General features: G+C 41.9%; 2 protein-coding genes across 2 annotated transcripts; one reads left to right on the top strand and one right to left on the bottom strand.

Annotated features, from left to right (window-relative positions):
• The first annotated feature begins 1,127 nt into the window (after positions 1-1,127).
• On the top strand, positions 1,128-2,598 carry agr2 (anterior gradient 2). The gene is made up of 7 exons (XM_076105715.1): positions 1,128-1,236; positions 1,327-1,390; positions 1,476-1,528; positions 1,711-1,787; positions 2,118-2,181; positions 2,366-2,449; positions 2,549-2,598. The coding sequence occupies exons 1-7, from the start codon at positions 1,128-1,130 to the stop codon at positions 2,596-2,598; spliced, it is 501 nt and encodes a 166-aa protein (XP_075961830.1).
• A 2,845-nt stretch (positions 2,599-5,443) lies between these two features.
• tspan13b (tetraspanin 13b) lies at positions 5,444-15,675 on the bottom strand. The gene is made up of 6 exons (XM_076105711.1): positions 15,518-15,675; positions 14,062-14,229; positions 12,238-12,318; positions 9,298-9,411; positions 8,973-9,083; positions 5,444-6,211 (listed from the first exon to the last, which is right to left on the bottom strand). The coding sequence occupies exons 1-6, from the start codon at positions 15,578-15,580 to the stop codon at positions 6,137-6,139; spliced, it is 612 nt and encodes a 203-aa protein (XP_075961826.1). The 5' UTR covers positions 15,581-15,675; the 3' UTR covers positions 5,444-6,136.
• Between the last annotated feature and the right edge of the window lie 3,749 nt (positions 15,676-19,424).

Raw genomic sequence — 19,424 nt, forward strand, 5'->3', positions numbered from 1 at the left:
AACTGCTTCAGATGAATTATACAATGGGATGAAGCCCCGTTAAGGACAAGTGAGCAGAACAGAATGCCAAATCCCATGAAGAAATCTGATCATTTAAGAGTGCGCAGTTTATCGTCCAGCAGTAGAATAGCCTACATGTAATAGTGTTCTACATTCGCATATAGTCAGAATCTACATTTAGAATTGGTTCCTATTGTTCTCGCTCACCAGCACTTCTACATTTCAGAGGAAGAAGATGAACAAAATATAGGAGACTTATGATAAAACATATGATATTGATATTAAGTGGGATAGTACAAGTATAAAGTATAGGATACTTGTGATGCTTTCAAGGTTTAATCTAGCCTAATTTATAATGCTCATTATCTTACATCTTGATGCATTTGGCAACATACACGGAAACCTTTAGCAATTTCCTCAAGGGAGTTTGGTTTGTAAACCAAATGAAATATGAATCACCGTGGTATTCCGGCGGAGCAGAAGGTGGGGGATGGGAAGAGGGCGGGCCCGCAGGTAAACGGGTGTTTAAATAGGGACAGACGAGAGTGGAGGCACAGCAGATCCTGGAGCGGCGGTCTACCTACATTCTCACCTGGCCACTCAGGAACAGGTAAGAGCCAGCATTCATTTAACTTTCTCTTCAGTCCGCAAATGCTGAACCTTCAGTTAAGTCAATTTTATTTCTGTATCCAACAACATGATTCGAATTCCAACTGTGCTATTATTTTGTAATAACTGACAAACCTAGAAATAACTTGTTGATGGAGCATTTCATCCTGGCTGTCCTTGATTAGTATCTGTAATTTAATGACATACTTTTTTCTCAGTAACTGTTACTGATTACAATTACATTTATTTTGCAATTGAATTAGTAACACTGCATACCACATAACAACTACACCCACGTGTAGATTGTCATATCCTTCTCTCTCTTCACTTGCTTCCAGTTCAATAAAATAATCATGAATAACGCTGCAGATTGTTCTGTAATAGGAACTAGACGAGGTTCCTTCTCAAAGGGAGGGGGAGTTTACTTTTCTGTCATTTTGATGCTGTTTCTTCATTTATCACACTGTTTGCTCACTCCGTGACTTTGTCTGCTCCTCATGTTCCAGTAAAGCTTAAAGATGATCAAAGCGGCGTTGTCCGTCCTCTTGGTCCTGGTGGCCATGTCCTCCACCTCCGGGAAATACATCCCTAAATCTGGCAAAAGGATCCCTCAGACTCTGGCCAGAGGTATGTGAGCATTATCTGCCTCTCTAGGCTGAATGGCTGAGACTAAAGTATAGTATGATGAATATTGAGGAAATGTCCATGTCTGTCCAGGTTGGGGCGATCAGCTGATCTGGGCTCAGACGTACGAGGAGGCTCTCTACTGGGCCAGGTCAAGGTAACAAATAATTCCAGCACTGACACTGACTTTCATTGAAGTTGATGATTAAATGTACTGTAAGTGAAGCTGATTTGTGTTTTAGAAACAAGCCTCTGATGGTCCTCTTTCACCTTGAGGACTGTCCACACAGCCAGGGTAAGTCCAACTCCTGGTCTCTGTTCATGCAGAGAAAGAAATGTACCAAACTTGCCAAACCTGTTGGAAGGGCAAGCAGTCATTTGTTTGCACGTGTGACGTGACATCCTGGTGCTCTTCTGCACCGACCTCATGAGCTGCCTGGACTGAGTTGTTGAATTAAAATCCGGTTTCTCCTGCAGAACTCAAGAAGGGTTTATCTGAGGACAACATGATCCAGAGAATGCTTGACGAGGACTTCATCGTCCTCAATCTAATGGTAAGTACTAACTTACCATTAGATTAGTAGTGTAGTGTTCACCATTAAACTAGCAATGATTAAAGTAAAGGTTTAGCTTAAATATTCTTTAATAGTCAACATGAACTGTCCCCCTATTGTCATTTTCATATAGCTAAACTAGGATTGGTGCATAGAGATTTGTCACTGTTTTCAATCTGAGCTCGGACCACAAAATACTGGAATCTGTCATGTCAAATAATAACTAATAACTGTTGGACCCCATTGCTCATAGTAATACTTTAGGTCCGATGCTGTGAGATGGCATGGTTCAGTATGTTTGTGAGCTGTTATTCCTTCTCTCCCCTACAGTATGAAACCACAGACAAACATCTGTCTCCTGATGGACAGTATGTCCCCAGAATCATTTTTGTTGGTAAGAGATATCTTGTAACACGATGTTTCCTGTTAACAAATCCTGTCTAACTAGTTCTACAGACTGAAAGATTCACTTTTCATACAAGGCATTAGCTGCAAATGTGTGAGAAGACATTTTCACCTTTGATACCTTTGATACAAGCAAAACTCCTGCTCAGCCAGTAGCAATAATGTCCTTACAGATCCCGCAATGACGGTGAGGGCCGACATCGTGGGTCGCTACTCCAACCGCATGTATGCCTACGAACCTGCGGACATCAAACTCTGTAAGTGCTACTGCTAACTCTGAGGCTGGCCAGCGGTGTCTGTTTGTGCCCATGAAACACAGACTGATTCAATGTAAATGTTTCCTGCCTCTCCCTCAGTGAAGAGCAACATGGAAAAGGCTAAGAAGCTCCTGAAGTCTGAGCTGTGAGCATGAGGACGAGGAACACACATGATGCCAGTCACATGCTGTCACTACCGTTAACATGTGGAAAACGAAGCACTGGGAAGGTCCCCTTCTGATTCTTACATTTGTTATTATTGCTGTACATCCAGAATGTCTTTTGAATAAATATGAAACTGTTCATACACACAAGATGGAGAGTGTGCTGTTTTATTTGCCAAGAGATATACAACTCAACAACTCATGAATATTACACAGCATATTTATGGTCATATTTAGCTCTCATGCTGCTACTGCTACTACATACTAATACATGTAAATTAAGGACTGGATGAAATGAAGGAAATACATTTTGAGCCTCAGTATAGAGCTTTTTTTAAAATAGTAATAGGTGTTAGAGAGCTCAGGTATCTATATTCCCTCAGTAAGGCCTGCAGGGCACATAGCCTCCTGGCAGGTTGCCAGCCACTTAGCTTGTGAGCTTGTGCCTAAGATTTGGGTGACTGATAATCAACATACTTTTAAACAATTGTAGTGTCAATATCTCTGAACATTAGAGCAACAGCAGAGTATTGGACTGCATTCAGCCTATATTAACAGTAAGGACCTTCTAACTTGTAAAATACTGTACCATTCATCCTTATCATCACCCTCCAAGTGTCTACATAAAAAGAAAAGGACTGTACTTTTCTATATAGCGCTTTTCTAGTCATCCGACCACTCAAAGCGCTTTAACACTCCATGTCATCATTCACCCATTCATATTCTGATGGCAGGGGCTATCATGCAAGGTACCAACTGCCCATAAGGAGTCCAATCAATCAATAACTAATCAGTCATACCCATTCATACACTGCAGGAACAGCCTGCGGGAGCAATTTGCAGTTAAGTGTCTTGCCCAAGGCCACGTCGACATGGACTAGTGGAGCCGGGGATCAAACCGTTGACCCTCTGATTGAAGGACGACCCTGCTCTACCATTGAGCCACAGTCCCCCCTCATCACCCCACTTTCTTTCTAAAGTCCCTTTATCGTCTGTCCTGTGATGTATCCCCCAGTGAAACAGAATAGTTGAGAGGTGTACAGCTCCAAGATGGATTTACATAAAATCCTTCGCATTTGATTGGACCTCTTAAAGGGGGCAGAAAAGATGACTGGATTTTGATATGAAAATATGAAGACATAGTGTTTTTTTGCAGATATTGTTAGATATCTGATATTTGACAGTAAATGAGAACTAAAATGGTAAAATAGCTTTTTCATTATTTTGGCCACGTGGGGGCAGTAAACACCAGAAGTTACATTATCACCTTCTAAAGGTGCGGTCACACCAAACGCAGTGCGAATTGTTTGGTGTGAACACAGCATCACACATTAGCAAGGAGTGGCATGTTCAAACATCCAGCTGACACAGAGCAACATTAGCACTGGAGCTTAATGTCCACCAGCTGGTCTGCTGAGCAGCTATTGTACGGAGCTTAGGCCTTTTTGTGATCCATTGTTGATATTAAAAGATTGATGCTTTAAATCAGAGGTCTTCACAGTTTAAAGTGTTACATTAGTCATTCAAATATCACATAGAGTGACCAGAATGTATGAGATTTGGTTAAAGGGTCAGAAACTAATATATGTCTCAGAACAGACATTTGATTTGGTGTTGTCTGAAGTTATGTCAAACAGCAATGTTATATCTTAACTCAGATACGTTTCTCGTTCTGTTCTACGCATACAGTCTATGGTTCTACAATACGTTTCTCATTCTGTTCTACGCATACAGTCTATGGTTCTACAATACGTTTCTCGTTCTGTTCTACGCATACAGTCTATGGTTCTCCAATACGTTTCTCAATCTGTTCTACGCATACAGTCTATAAGTTTCTCGTTCTGTTCTACGTATACAGTCTATGGTTCTACAATACGTTTCTCGTTCTGTTCTACGTATACAGTCTATGGTTCTACAATATGTTTCTCATTCTGTTCTACGCATACAGTCTATGGTTCTACAATACGTTTCTCGTTCTGTTCTACGCATACAGTCTATGGTTCTACAATACGTTTCTTGTTCTGTTCTACGCATACAGTCTATGGTTCTACAATACGTTTCTCAATCTGTTCTACGCATACAGTCTATGGTTCTACATTACATTTCTCGTTCTGTTCTACGCATAGTCTATGGTTCTACAATACGTTTCTCGTTGTTTTACACATACATCAGCAGGCTCATGTTTATGCATCAACATTCATAAGGTGCTTTGCGTCGACCATTTATGGACGCTACATGTCATCATTCACCCATTCACACACTGATGACAGGGGCTACCATGCAAGGAGCCACCTGACCATCAGCACTAACTAACATTCACACCCATTCATAGCGCTTTGAGTGGTCGAAAGACTAGAAAAGCACTATACATTCCATTTAGTCCATTTACCATCAGCTTCATCATCTTCATCATCCTCCTTAGCCAGTGCCTGGACTCCACAGGGGGTTTATCTTGCTGCTGCTCAGGGAAGATGCCCCTCCATTACAAATCTCCCTGTAGAGTCCAAGCACCAAAGGCTATGTTAAGACTATCATCACACGTCAACTGTTTATAACGATAATGTTTATAAGTATCTTTCCTTCATCTTACTTGTGTCTCCTGATTGAATTGTCAAGATACTGACTCAGTTCAATAAGAACCTTATGGAACTTGTATTTTAACTTGAAATAATATTACTGTGCTGACATATTTCTTCACTTCTTTCTTTTAAAGAAAATAAGATCTTTAGGACTGAATAACAGACAAAAATATTTTTTTGCACTATTAAATTCAAACATTTTAGACACTTGTAAAACACAATTGATAGCAAAAGACAAATAGCCAGGGAAAAAGATGTATTTTTATCCATTGGTGTCTTATTGTGGTTTACAGTACAAAGGCTCAAACAGGTTGTTTACAGAAACATCATTACAGCTCTCATAGTAGCTCATATTTGCAAAAGAGTCATGCAAAAGGCCAAATATACCACACGCAGCCAGGAGCAAGACACACTGGTAGACCAGTTACACACACACACACACACACACACACACACACACACACCCTCACACAATATCCATACTTTCACAGATGGTCAAAATAATGTAGTCATATCAATATGCAGAGTAATAGTTGACATTATTGCATTCAGTCAGGCAGACAAACAACAGCAACAAAGGGAAAATAACAGTGTTCAGGGTCAACATCAGGCAGGCTGCATGAATACTTTTGGAATATACAACAGACTGCTGGAACAATATTGCCTCTTTTACACCCACAACTCCTCAGTGTACTAACTGCATATGTTCAGACACTTTCTTAGGCAGAGCTGTCACACTGGAGGCAACATGTGTGCTGTTCCTTCACACACAACCACTTGTTTTAAGAACACATCTCACTCTTGACAAACCAAACACATCATGTCAAAAGAGCATCACTGCAACAATCAGTGGAAACACACAGGACAGTGTTGTATCTACAGTTAAAGCCCAGAGAAGGTCCATAGAGGTGGTGAGGTGACAGTGCAGATGGGCTGATGCTGTCTCACAGGAAAGCACTGGGGTTTGCTCGGGGGTCCTTCTGGTTCCTGTAGCGATATGTGATCCACACCCCCAGAACCTGAAATAAAAACACAATAACCGTTAGATACTGTGAGACACACATAAACAGCTGCTTATGTATGTGTTTCAAACCCACAATCAATGTATCTACTAATCTACTAGTGTTGGGAACCAAAAGGAGCGTGTTTGAGTTATCAGCAAATATGAAAAACTAAATGATTGGCATTGTGACGACCCCTCCCATCCACTAGGGGTCTGCATCCTGTTTGCTGTCTACTCTGTCTTTCAGGATGTTGATCGGCAGCTAACGAGCCCCACCTGAGCCTGCTGGAAGTGGCCAGCTATAAAGATCCACCACCTGACCATGGCAGGGCTCTCGGCCCTCCTCTCCTCTCTGACTTGCCTGGGCTGACACGGCTGCTGCTTTATTTGATTGATTGATTGTTTGTTTAGTTTAGTTTGGTTAGTTGCTCTTTAAATAAATGTCTATTTATTATAGTGACGGCGAGATGAAGCTTCATGAAGCATTGAAGCTTTCCATCCAATTGGTTCACTCATGGGCCGAAGCTTCATGGTGCTTCATCTGCTCTACTGCGCCATCAAGTGGACAATACATGTAAAACAGGCAGAGTGATTAAAATAACACCATGGCTTTGGTGTGTGAAGCATTGAATTGAATAAATGAATGAATGATGTTTGTGATGCGTGATACATAACTTATGAACTTAATATGGTGTCTGTCTTTATGATACAATGGCGGGGTCAAAAGGGAAAGTGGAAACAAATTGGGGAGAGGGTTGTGATGTGAGAAGTTTAAAAAAATGTTAGGATTTTATTGTCATATACATATATACGAAATTTGACTTCTGCATTTAACCCATCCTTAGCTTATACGGAGCAGTGGGCTGCTGAGAAGCACCCGGGGAGCAGTTAGGGGGGTTCAGTGTCTTGCTCAGGTACACTTCGGCACAGGACATGTAGCAGCCAAGCCTTGAACCACCGACCTTGCGGTTACCGGACAACCCTCTCTACCCTCTCTCACGGGCCTGTATTCCTTGGTTTGTGACTGTCCTTATGTTACTATGGACAACATGTAACACGTAAAACATTTTATTCATTTTTATTTAAAAATAACTTTTCCACAGTGCTGGGCTTCAGGCGGTTTCTTTTTTTTTTTTTACATTATTTCGCCTGCTTTAGAAAACACTCTTTCACAGGGCACAGATGAAGCTGGGGTACAGAGAATAGTTTGCAAACAAACGTGCAATAAAGTCAGAAGTACACAAAAATGTGAGGGGTGTCCATTGCGTTTCGCTGCCCCTTGTATTTCGAATTGCACGCCAAACCCCAGTAGTAGCCTACCAGGCACCTCGTTTGGTGATGAGAGGTTCAGTCTGGTAGTTTGGGAGACATTTTGGGAGATTTTTGTAGAACAGAGTTTGGGTGGTCCTGTATACAGTGTGAGTCAATTGCTGCTGTTCTGTTCCTGTTAGGTTGAAGAGCGGATTCCCTTTGGAGTTCGTTGGGGGAAGTTTGATAGTGTGGTGATGAAAGTGGTTGGAGCAGTTGTCTCGGGGGCACGTCCGAGGCTGCAGGTGGGTGGCCAGTTCCTGGTTGCTTTACCGGGCCTGCGGGTTTTAGTGCGTAAGTACCCACCACAAATAGCACCTGAAGACTAGGGGGGAGCTTACTGCTGGTACAACTAATGCTACTACTAATACTGATGACATTGTTACTGTTAAAACAACTACTTCTACAACAACAACTACTACTACTACTGTTAATAAAACAACTGTTGATACAACTACTTCTACTAGGTATAATACAGATGCTACTGCTACTACTCCTACTACTGCTGTAGCGTCTGATTAAAGTTAAACATGAAAATGCAAAAAAATATTTTACAGCAAATTGAATTTGGCTCTTACAACTGCTGATGCGACGACTACTCCCACTGATACTACTACTACTACTACTACTACTACTACTACAGCTCGTAGCTAAAGGTGGTAAAAGTCCTAACTAGACGGAAAGTGCTGACAGAGTTAACGGTGTTGAGGGAGAACTGGAGGATGGGTGCTAAGTTTCCACGACGAAGCTGTCGGTCTGGAGGGCGTTATCAGCTGTGCAGAGCGGCGACCGTGAGCTACCCAGTGGGGCACGTTCACATGTACTAACATGTACTAACGTGCACTAAAAGGCATGCTCACATGCACTAACATGTACTAACGTGCACTAAAAGGCATGCTCACATGTACTAACATAGGCCGGCTATGTGAACAAAGAGAGGAGGAGCTCTGATAACCACATACACAGAGAGAGAGAGAGAGAGAGAGAGAGAGAGAGAGACTTCACTCTCTGATCAGGGAGACGTTACTCCTCTAGATCTTTGTAGACTATAGTTGTTTGATGAGATATTAATGCTCTTACTGTCGTATATTGCTTCCTTTAAGATGTAACCATTCAATTATGTTGGTGAATGTAGCATTTTGACGAGCATATTGACTGCCCACCTGCATATAATATATGTTATTTCAGTGCACTTGGCTGCGTCCTGTTTTCTCCCACATAGTTTCTCAGCACCACCCCTTTCCTTTCACTTTTCGATACCCACAATCTCTCGACAATTCCGATGAAGGTAGGACTGTATCCCTTTTTCTCATTTACTGTTGGTGGCAATGTAACCAGTGTGTGTGTTTGAATGTGGAGACAGCCTGGGTACGTCAGCACAAATATTGTATAAGTTATAAATACGTTTTTATCATTAAACTGTGCACAGCATCTAGCAACTCAGCAGTGTTGTAGTTGTGATAGCTCACTTCAGTAAAGCTGAAAAAGAGTCCGATCCCTCCTACGAAGTGAAGAACCTCCCCAGCATGTTCCTGGATCTTATCTGCACAGGGCAGACAGGAGCGGTTGGGGAAACAAGCCTGCAGGAGAACAGGAGACACAAAACTTGCTTCAGACAAATACAAAGCAAATACTTCCCACAGCATGGTTAGAGGCGTCGATATAATTTGACCAACAATTTTAACATGCTGAAATTGTAAAGCAAATTGGTGAATTGGGATTTTGGGCTATACAAAAATAAATAGAATTGAAATGTAGCAGGGGCCTGGAAACATTTCATTAATCCAAACTCACAGCGTCACAAGTGAGGTTGGGGTCCACCTGTTTGAAGCCACAGCAGTTGAGGCTCTTCTCCACATCCCTCTGAGTGCTCTGAGAGTTATTCCAGCCCACCTCCAGCAGGCGATCCTGCAGCACATAGACAGGACAACACCACGCTTTACTGTTCTTTACTGCTGTGTGTAAATTACTGAATTATAGTAGTATCAAAAGTATTACTAGTGGAAGTAGTATCAGTAGTAACAGTAGTAGTAATAGTAGCAGTAGTCATTGAGTGTGTTCACAGACACAAATATCCTGTTTTTGATCAGGTTTTTTAAGTATCCCGTTCATGTGTAGACATAATCACCGTATCACGATTTCATGAGCCCATATCTGTATTTATGAGAAACCCGTATATGCTAGCTGGAGTACTCCAAAAGAAACCGGGATACTGGATACATATATACACCTTGTCCCGGTTATTGTGATTTAACAGCTAACACAAGCTGTGGGGGCAGCGATGAAGAGCCTGAATCTTATTTTTTGGTAATGAAAAATAACGTGTCTCTTCATCCACTGCTCCCCTGTCCTCAGTAGTGCTAGTGACAGTGACAAGCTGACTCAAGTTAAAGTGGAAGACAGTGTTATAAGAGTAGCATATCCGCTTTTAGGAATAGCTCAGACTGTAGTGTGTGTGTGTGTGTGGTCGAGAGAGAGAGTCAAGACGGAACAGCTCAGAACAGACAGCTCTTGGTGACTGGACCAGAGAAGAAAAAAGCAGTAAAGCAAGGTAAGGTAAGGTAAGGTATGGTATGGTATGGTAAGGTATGGTATGGTATGGTATGGTAAGGTAAGGTATGGTATGGTAAGGTAAGGTAAGGTAAGGTATGGTAAGGTAAGGTAAGGTAAGGTATGGTATGGTAAGGTAAGGTATGGTAAGGTATGGTAAGGTAAGGTAAGGTATGGTATGGTAAGGTATGGTAAGGTAAGGTAAGGTATGGTATGGTAAGGTAAGGTAAGGTATGGTAAGGTATGGTATGGTAAGGTAAGGTAAGGTATGGTATGGTAAGGTATGGTAAGGTAAGGTATGGTATGGTAAGGTAAGGTAAGGTATGGTAAGGTATGGTAAGGTAAGGTATGGTATGGTAAGGTATGGTAAGGTAAGGTAAGGTATGGTAAGGTAAGGTAAGGTAAGGTATGGTAAGGTATGGTAAGGTAAGGTATGGTAAGGTATGGTAAGGTAAGGTATGGTATGGTAAGGTAAGGTATGGTATGGTAAGGTAAGGTATGGTATGGTAAGGTAAGGTATGGTAAGGTAAGGTATGGTAAGGTATGGTATGGTAAGGTATGGTAAGGTAAGGTAAGGTAAGGTATGGTAAGGTAAGGTAAGGTATGGTATGGTAAGGTAAGGTATGGTATGGTATGGTAAGGTAAGGTATGGTAAGGTAAGGTAAGGTAAGGTATGGTAAGGTAAGGTATGGTAAGGTAAGGTAAGGTAAGGTAAGGTATGGTATGGTATGGTAAGGTAAGGTAAGGTATGGTATGGTAAGGTAAGGTAAGGTATGGTAAGGTAAGGTAAGGTAAGGTATGGTATGGTATGGTAAGGTAAGGTATGGTATGGTAAGGTATGGTATGGTAAGGTATGGTAAGGTAAGGTATGGTATGGTATGGTATGGTATGGTAAGGTATGGTAAGGTATGGTAAGGTAAGGTAAGGTATGGTATGGTAAGGTATGGTATGGTAAGGTATGGTAAGGTAAGGTATGGTATGGTATGGTATGGTAAGGTATGGTATGGTAAGGTATGGTATGGTAAGGTATGGTAAGGTATGGTATGGTAAGGTAGTAAATGTTCAGAGTAGGTTGGTTGGTTTTTGTAGAAATCACAGGCGCCTGTCACATAGTGAGTACATGCAGTAATCAGTGACTGGGATTATTCAGTAAATAGACTGTATTAATATTGTGCTTTTCTCAAACCACTCAAATCGCTTTACAACTCAAGCCAGCATTCACCCATTCTTACACTGGTGGCAGAGATACCATACAAGGTGCCACCTGCCCATCAGGAGCGATACACATGGAAAAGCCTTCAGGAGCTATTTGGGGTTCAGTAAGAACACTTGGACATGTAAACTGTAAACATGTAAACAGTCTTCGTGCCATCACTGTATGAATGTCTGTGTGAATGGGTGAACGATGACATGCATCGCACCTTTCTAGTCTTCTGACCACTCAAAGCGCTGTACACTACAAGTCCATCTCCATGTTGATGCATCTCTGTCATGGGCCAAGTCAAACTACCTGTTCTTGTCATTTGTGATATATTTTCTCGCCCGATGAGAAGAGTGTAACTGAAATAGCATATTGGTAAATATACAGTATATATCAGTAAATGTATCAGGCAGGCTATTTACGGTGCCAGAAAAAGCAGCATCATCATATTTTCAGCTTGGCAGCTGTGCTGTAAAACAGGAACACCACACTTCATTTCCCCAGTGTAGATACCTTCCATAAAAAGTCTGAAGTATTTAAGTCCTAGTTTAACTCTCTGCATGAGTAGGCTGCTTATTGTTCCTTCACTTGGATGTTTGAGCTTCACTGTGCACAATGACGTCTGTGACACAAGGATGTTTTCAGGGAAAGTTTCTCTGCTGTCACCTTAAATCTCACATCTGAGAACGTACCAACAGGATTTATGATATTACAAGTATTTATTACAATACACAAACAGAACAACAAAAGGGCAACAAGAACAGTGAATACAGTCCAGTTAACAACGTAAAGTGAAAATCCCCTCAGTGTTCGGTATGAACACACTTTTATAGCTGCATTACAGCGAAGTCTCTTAAAGCTGCTGCAGGTGTAAACATTTGTATTTCTGGTACAAAACAGTGGACCAAGGTGGCCAGTTACCAATACAAATCAAACGAGAGGAAAATAGGATGGCTTTTCTTACTGAAAGACTTACATCTTACCTGTTGCTCTCTGTTGATGGCCAAGCAGGCACTGGAAACAGAGAACTGCACAATAAACACCATGAACAGAACAACCATGTACTGAGATTCACTGTTAAGGATTCTGCTCACAGCCAGTGTCACTAAACCAGTGCATTTAGCACAGACGATTGTGTAAGGCTGGAAATAGAGCTGTATGCTCTGTCTCTGCACGACTGAGTGGGAAATACGATGCTCTGTATTGCACATGCTTACATGGATGGAAATTAATTTTACAAACATTGAGATGAAGAGAGAATCCTGTAGGAGATTAAAAACAGCTTCCTTAGCCAGACTGCTCACAGATTCATACTGGATATCTCTCGTGGTCACGTATGTACATGAGTGTAGAATATGTATTCTACACTCTCTCTTCATGTAAGAATGTGGTGCTTCAAATATTCAAATATATTTATTCAGGTTTCACAACATAAATCAGGAAACAAACATCTAACTGTAAATATGGCAGTGGTGGGCCGTCAGGGCCAGCTAAGCCTTCTCTGCTGGCCTAAACAGAATCACAAAGTTATAGCTATTTTATAATTTAATAATTTTTCTTATTTTTTTTCTTATTCTTATTTTTTAATTGCACAGCTCCTGTCTTCCTCTGTTGCTCTGCTTCCAGCGCAGCTTGTTTTAAGGAGAGATTCAGCCCGGTGTTGCGTTCGCCGGCCTGTGTTTCGCCTGTGTTTTCTTTATTTAACGCCGGCCGGTGTTACGGTGACGCCGTATGTGACTGGTTCTTGTCATTGTGTTAATTACATTGATTCTGACTTGTCCGTTAATGACGAAGCATCCCGTCATCGCGGGGTTATTTCGGTTTTTTGTTATTGTTCCGGGTTCAAAAGGTCACAGGTTGTCTGTTACATGAGCGCAGTCCATCGAAAACATTATATTTCCCACAATTTAAGCTTCTGCATTTTCCAAACGCACTAGTATTATTCAAACGTATTGTTCGATTCGTAAGCCTCGTACCGAACGGTTTAATACGAATAGCCTACGTCTATTATTACACCAACAAATGACCGTAGCTCAGTAGGACAGCACATAAGGCCCAGGTATAAAATGCACGGCCCGCCACTGAAATATGGCAGGTGCACAACTGACTGAACATACTGTATATGCAACGACTGCTACAACGGGTAAATAGTTGAATTGATTTGTATTAACATTTGTGACATTTTCAGTGATGGTAAAATTACAGTGAATATGCACACTATTTAGAGGGTTAAACATGTGTTTTATATTTGTGGTCCCCGTTCTCAAAATGTGGCTTTACTAACACGGTAAACTCTCATCCAGATTAGATTGAGTTGTTTTACCTGGATAAAGTTCTCTTGGATTACAGTGCACTTTTGAAATATACAAATTATAGAGTTGTGGCCATATTAGACTAAAGATATATGTGAATAAACCAGCACCTAACTCCTAACTCTTGACCTATTCGTTTAAGGGGTTGTTGCTCTGACAACAGCTCCACTGAAGTCAGCTTTGAAGAACTGAAAACTGCAGGCTTGTGTCAAATCATCAGCAATCCATTCAAGCTAACTCAGCTATTCAGAGCAGAGATCCCTGCCATGCTCCAACCAGGGATATCATCTGTACAGCTGAAGGCAAACATGTATTTGAACCCACAGAAGGAGTAGCAGCAGTGCTTTCTGTATAATTAAGTGATGAATTTATTTAAATACTGATCCAGTTCAACCACACATGCTGTGGACATTTTCCTGGCTGGTAAGATCATAAATGATGTCAAAGCTATAATATATGAGCATCCTATATCAGCCAGAGCAGTGTGAAGGATACGAAGAAGAGCAGGACCTGGTGATGCTTCATGGCCCCGATGAGGCCAGCCAGGGCCACAAAGAAGAGGAAGACGCCCACACCGATGATGCCTCCCACCACCTGGAAACTGGAGACCAGACCGAACCACTTCCCCCATGCTGCGATGCCGATCATCAGCAGGCTCACCATCTGCAGGACAGACACACAGACTGAGTGAATGCTACAATATTTGTATGAAATAGTTTCGTAGGATTTGTGAAATATGAAACAATAATTCTAAGTTCATTTCGATATCAAATGAAAATATTAGATGCAGGCCGTTTTTAATTTTAAAAAATCCTGTAAGGATGGAACCCTGCCAGGCAGACAAATACCTGGATTAGCTTCATATCCTATATGAACTCCTGTGATGTATGTGGACATTGACCTCACACAGCAAGCTGTATATACATAGTGTTCACATAGTGGAAGACATATCTGCTATCTAAAAGCATTACAGTAGAGGAAAACATATTCAGATTGTTTACTAAATTAAAGTAGCAATACTAAAATGTCAAAAACCTCACTTAATGTAAAAGTCCATCATTTAAGTTAAAAGTACAGAAACAAGAGGGGTCCTGCCCCCTGCGACTGTGGTCAGAGAATTTGCAGGTGGCAGGACTTGGACTTGAATGTGAAGTCTGAGGACCGTCCCCTGGGGGCCCCCCTGTGGCTCACCACAGTGATCGACAGCAGCACAGCGGATACTGTAGCCAACCACAGTCCCTTCATTTGCATTGAAATCGCATTGAGAGGGGATCTGTTCACGGCCACGATGGACAGGAGGAATAACTACAGCAGTCAATAACTTTTTGAATATACTGTATATATGAGCATGTACTTATTGCTTTCAGTGAAAAAAATGTGAATTCGTCCTTTAACGTGGCGCTATCGGAGTTAAAAAAGAATGGTAAAACCGATGACACCATCATTATGACATCATCAGTCAAATTCCTTGTGTGTGCATGCATACTTGTCAAATAAAGCAGATTATTGTCAAATCTCCACACCAACACAACACATTGTGGCCCTTTTTATAAGAGGACTGTAGGACTCGGACCATGAGTCTTTTGTTCTCTGAGATGAAGCCCTGCTGGAACCTGATGGGGTCACACACACACTTATAGTTCATAGAGAAAGCAGCGATGATAAGAGCCATCAGCAAAGACAGGACATCCTCTGTATGCCATACAATGTGACGGAAGGAAATAACATTGCGCTTTAAAAGCGGGACTTGTAGTGTATTCTCTCAATAGCTTTATCTGGCGTACACAGTGAGCATGTGATCCTGGTACCAGAGTAAATCATGGATGGACCGGTGTCTGGCATCAGCAGTGTACTGATTACAGAAGGACGTTTCCTCCGCTGTGTTTACAGGATATAAAAAAACACAGTCTATATTCATCCATATGGTAGCTATTCTGCTGCGGATACTCACAACATAGAGGATGTTGAGCGCGCACAGGGAGTGTTTGGAGCAGGTGAATCCAGCGCAGCCCATCTTGGTCAATAAATCAACCAATTTAAACAAATGTTTCAGCTCCAGAGATCAGATCCAGACAAACACAAGCCCACGGGAATAGACGGTTGCTCTGCAGCAGGTCGAACCTGGAAAGAACGGAGCTTGGTGCGTCAGCTCCAAACAATACAACCAGACTACAGAGGAAGTTACAGATGAAGCCTTCAAAATAAGTGCATATTATTTGCTATCATATAATTGTAAACTGATATGGCACACATGCAGCTTTAGCAGCTTGAGCAGCCTGGGCGTTCACATTCTACAGTTGAAGATGTAGACATGGTGGTTAATTTAAGCAGATTCCTCTACTTTTAGACTCAGTACATTTTGATTTGACTATTTCTTTGGTCAACAAAGATAAATGCATAAATGAGTCAGTGTTTATCCACCAGACCTGTATTACTGTTTGTACGGAGAAGGCTTTGAAATAGCAATAAGTTTCCTGGAAATATATTCAAGCTTGTGCTAATTATGTGGACATTAGTTTACATTTACATTACATTACATTACAGTCATTTAGCAGGTGCTTTTATCCAAAGCGACTTACAGTAAGTGTATTCAACATAGTTATTCAAGAGAACTACTCGTCACCAGAAGTCAGAAGTGCATCTCCTTTTTTAAACAAGCATCTAAGAGCATAAACCAGAGCAAAGGTACAGTGCAGAAACAAACTAATACGAATACAATAAGTGCAACAAACTAATATAAATACAATAAGTGCAACAAACTAATACGAATACAATAAGTGCTAAGTGGAAGGCTCAGGGTAGTACTTCTTGAAGAGGTGAGTTTTCAACCTGATGAAAGATGGGCAGCGACTCTGCTGTCCTGACGTCAGTGGGGAGTTCATTCCACCACTGTGGGGCCAGGACAGAAAACAGCCATGACCGGGTCGATCGGCCGTAGGGACCTCTGAGCGACGGGGCAACCGATCGCCCCGAGGCAGCAGAGCGGAGAGGTCGGGCGGGGGGGTAGGGCTTGACCATGGCTTGGAGATAGGAAGGAGCTGTTCCTTTCACTGCCCTGTAGGCTAGCACCAGAGTCTTAAACTGGATGCGAGATGTTACAGGAAGCCAGTGTAGAGAACGGAGAAGGGAAGTTGTGTGGGAGAACTTGGGGCGATTGAACACCAGGCGAGCTGCAGCTTTCTGGTCGAGCTCCAGAGGTCTGATGGCCGGGGCTCTGGCAAGTAGTGAGTTGCAGTAGTCCTGGTGGGAGATGACAAGAGATTGGGTTATCACCTGCGCCGTCTCGTCAGTGAGGAAGGGGCGAATCCTCCTGATGTTGTAGAGCAGGAAACTGCAGGAGCGTGTAACCGATGCAATGTTTGCTGAGAACGACAGTTGGTCATCCAGGGTCACACCCAGGTTCCTTGCAGTCCGAGTTGGCGTCACCACGGTATCGTCAATGGTGATGGACAGGTCTCGGTGCGGGCAACCCTTCACCAGGAGGAACAGTAGCTCTGTTTTGTCCAGGTTGAGCTTCAGGTGGTGTGTCGTCATCCACATCGAGATGTCAGCCAAGCACGCAGCGATGCGTGCCTCCACTTGAGTGTCACCGGGGGGAAATGACAAGACCAGCTGGGTGTCATCGTCATAACAATGGTAAGAGAAGTCATGCGAGCGAATAACAGAAGCCAGAGATGTTGTGTAGAGCGAGAAGAGAAGGGGGCCCAGAACTGAACCTTGTGGAACCCCTGTAATCAGCACCCCTCCATGTCACCTGCTAGGATCGACCTGTCAGGTAGGATTAGTTCCTACACATCGTTTTAGATTTGAGTTAATTGGGCTTATAAGAGGTCAATCGTTCCCCATGGAATATCCCTGAAAGAACTTCTCCATTTAGATATAAACTTGCAGAAAATATAAATGGAAAGTTAACACAATAAGAAAAAAGGTCCAATGTGACATAAGAACTTATGTCTTTACAAAGGAAAGTGTTTCTCATTATTATGGCATATCTATTGATCTGATTCCAGTAAATATGCCACTAAAAAAAGATATGAGAGTATGTTGTTATGACAAGAAGCTTAAATATGCTATTATAACCTGTAGAAAAGATATTGCAGACAATAACTTGTCTACCAGACTTGCTTATGTCTCATTTCATGCTTTGGATGATCCATTTGATGAGATCATGGGGATATGCTGTTCAGCCCAGTAGATGATAATGTGGGCTGTACAGAAGTCATCATCATTGTGGATGCTTGGACAGTGTCTTGTTATAGCAAGAAAGAGATTTGATTTAAAAAGTCAAAATTCATAAAGAGACATAGAGCAGATTATTTTCTTCATGCTGGCGGAATGTGTTTACTACCAATGATTTCTGAGGTTTGAACAATATAGCTCATTATTTAAATTTTAAAAATCGTATTAAGTATCTGTCTTCAGTAAATTACTGGCATAAATGATGTATAAAAAGCAGGGTCTTTAGGCTTTGGTGAATTCATGTTATTTCCATGCTCTTATTTTGAAGACAAAATTACATAAAATCCCAGTGTTACTGTGGTGACTTATTTTAACTTGACACCTGTTCAGCATGTGACTCAGTGGTATCGAGCTCCAGAGTATCCAGGCTGCTGATTGGCTACACAGAAGTACTGTTATTTCCTCTGAAGATCTTCCCCAAAGAGTCTGGATCAGTAGAATTAGCATGGAAGGCCCAGGGATCTGCAGTCAGTCAGTGAGCATTAAACGCTGTGAGGAGGTGCCTTATTTGTTTGGTGATGCATGTGATTCCTGCTGTCTCATGTTACTCTCACAGTTCATTTATGATTCATCAACAACCCGAGAACACGATCGTTTCTGCATTACACCAAGACTCTTCTCAGTGCGCGCGCACACACACACACACACACACACACACACACACACACACACACAGAGTGTTGTGGTATAGGGCAAGAATGTGAGGAACTAATATCTATTCATTTATTTTTACTTGTCGGACTGCAGTGTTCAGTCTTAAGTACTGGAGCTCCACAGGGGACAATGCTGTCTCCCTTCCTTTTCACCGTGTACACCACAGACTTTCAGTACATTTCTGAGTCATGTAGGTGTGTAAGTGATGAAGAGAGCACTGGTGGTTGATCTCGTCGAGTGGGCTGGAAGAAACCACCTGCTTCTGAACATGATGCTTTTTTCACAAATGTGTTATGAAGGAAACACAATTGCTGCCAGAATTAGGTTCAGGGGCTGGAGTGAAGGGAGGTGGTCAGGGTGAAAAATGTGGTAAGTTTTAAGCAACAACAAACATGTCACATGGCAGAGTTGTCATGAGCAACAAATCAAATTGAAATAAGTTGTCAATGAATGTTTTGAAAATGCTCACCCATCTGAAATATATCAAGGCCAACAGTTAGACATTATTGAAGGCGTGGCCGCTTTAAATGACAGATGGGTGTCTTACCAGATTGCTATCTGCTAGCTGTCTGCTCTGCTGCATCACCCAGGCTGCCTCAGCTCCACTGACCATCCTTACTTTGTATGAAAATAATTACTGATGCTAACAACCTAAGTGTGACAGTAATGGTATAACTAATTGGAGAAAGATGAACCCCAAAGGCAGTGTGTGGGTCTGTACTGAGTTTAGCCTCCCACACATGATCATAGAAATCCCATAGATTCAGAATGTATGTGTGGACGATGGAAACATGTCAGGTGCTTTCACGGAAGCTGCAGCTTGTCATACTTGATTCTGTAAATGTAGCGAGGCTTAATGACTTAGTACATGTGAGTCTGGACTGAATGACACATTTAACACATTCAGTAGTCAGAGTTAGTCAGAGCCAAACTTTATGTATAGATGAAATCAATACAATATATAT

This window comes from Anarhichas minor, unplaced genomic scaffold, assembly GCF_050575085.1.
Source record: "Anarhichas minor isolate MPS153535 unplaced genomic scaffold, ASM5057508v1 ptg000033l, whole genome shotgun sequence".
Lineage (NCBI taxonomy): Eukaryota > Metazoa > Chordata > Actinopteri > Perciformes > Anarhichadidae > Anarhichas > Anarhichas minor.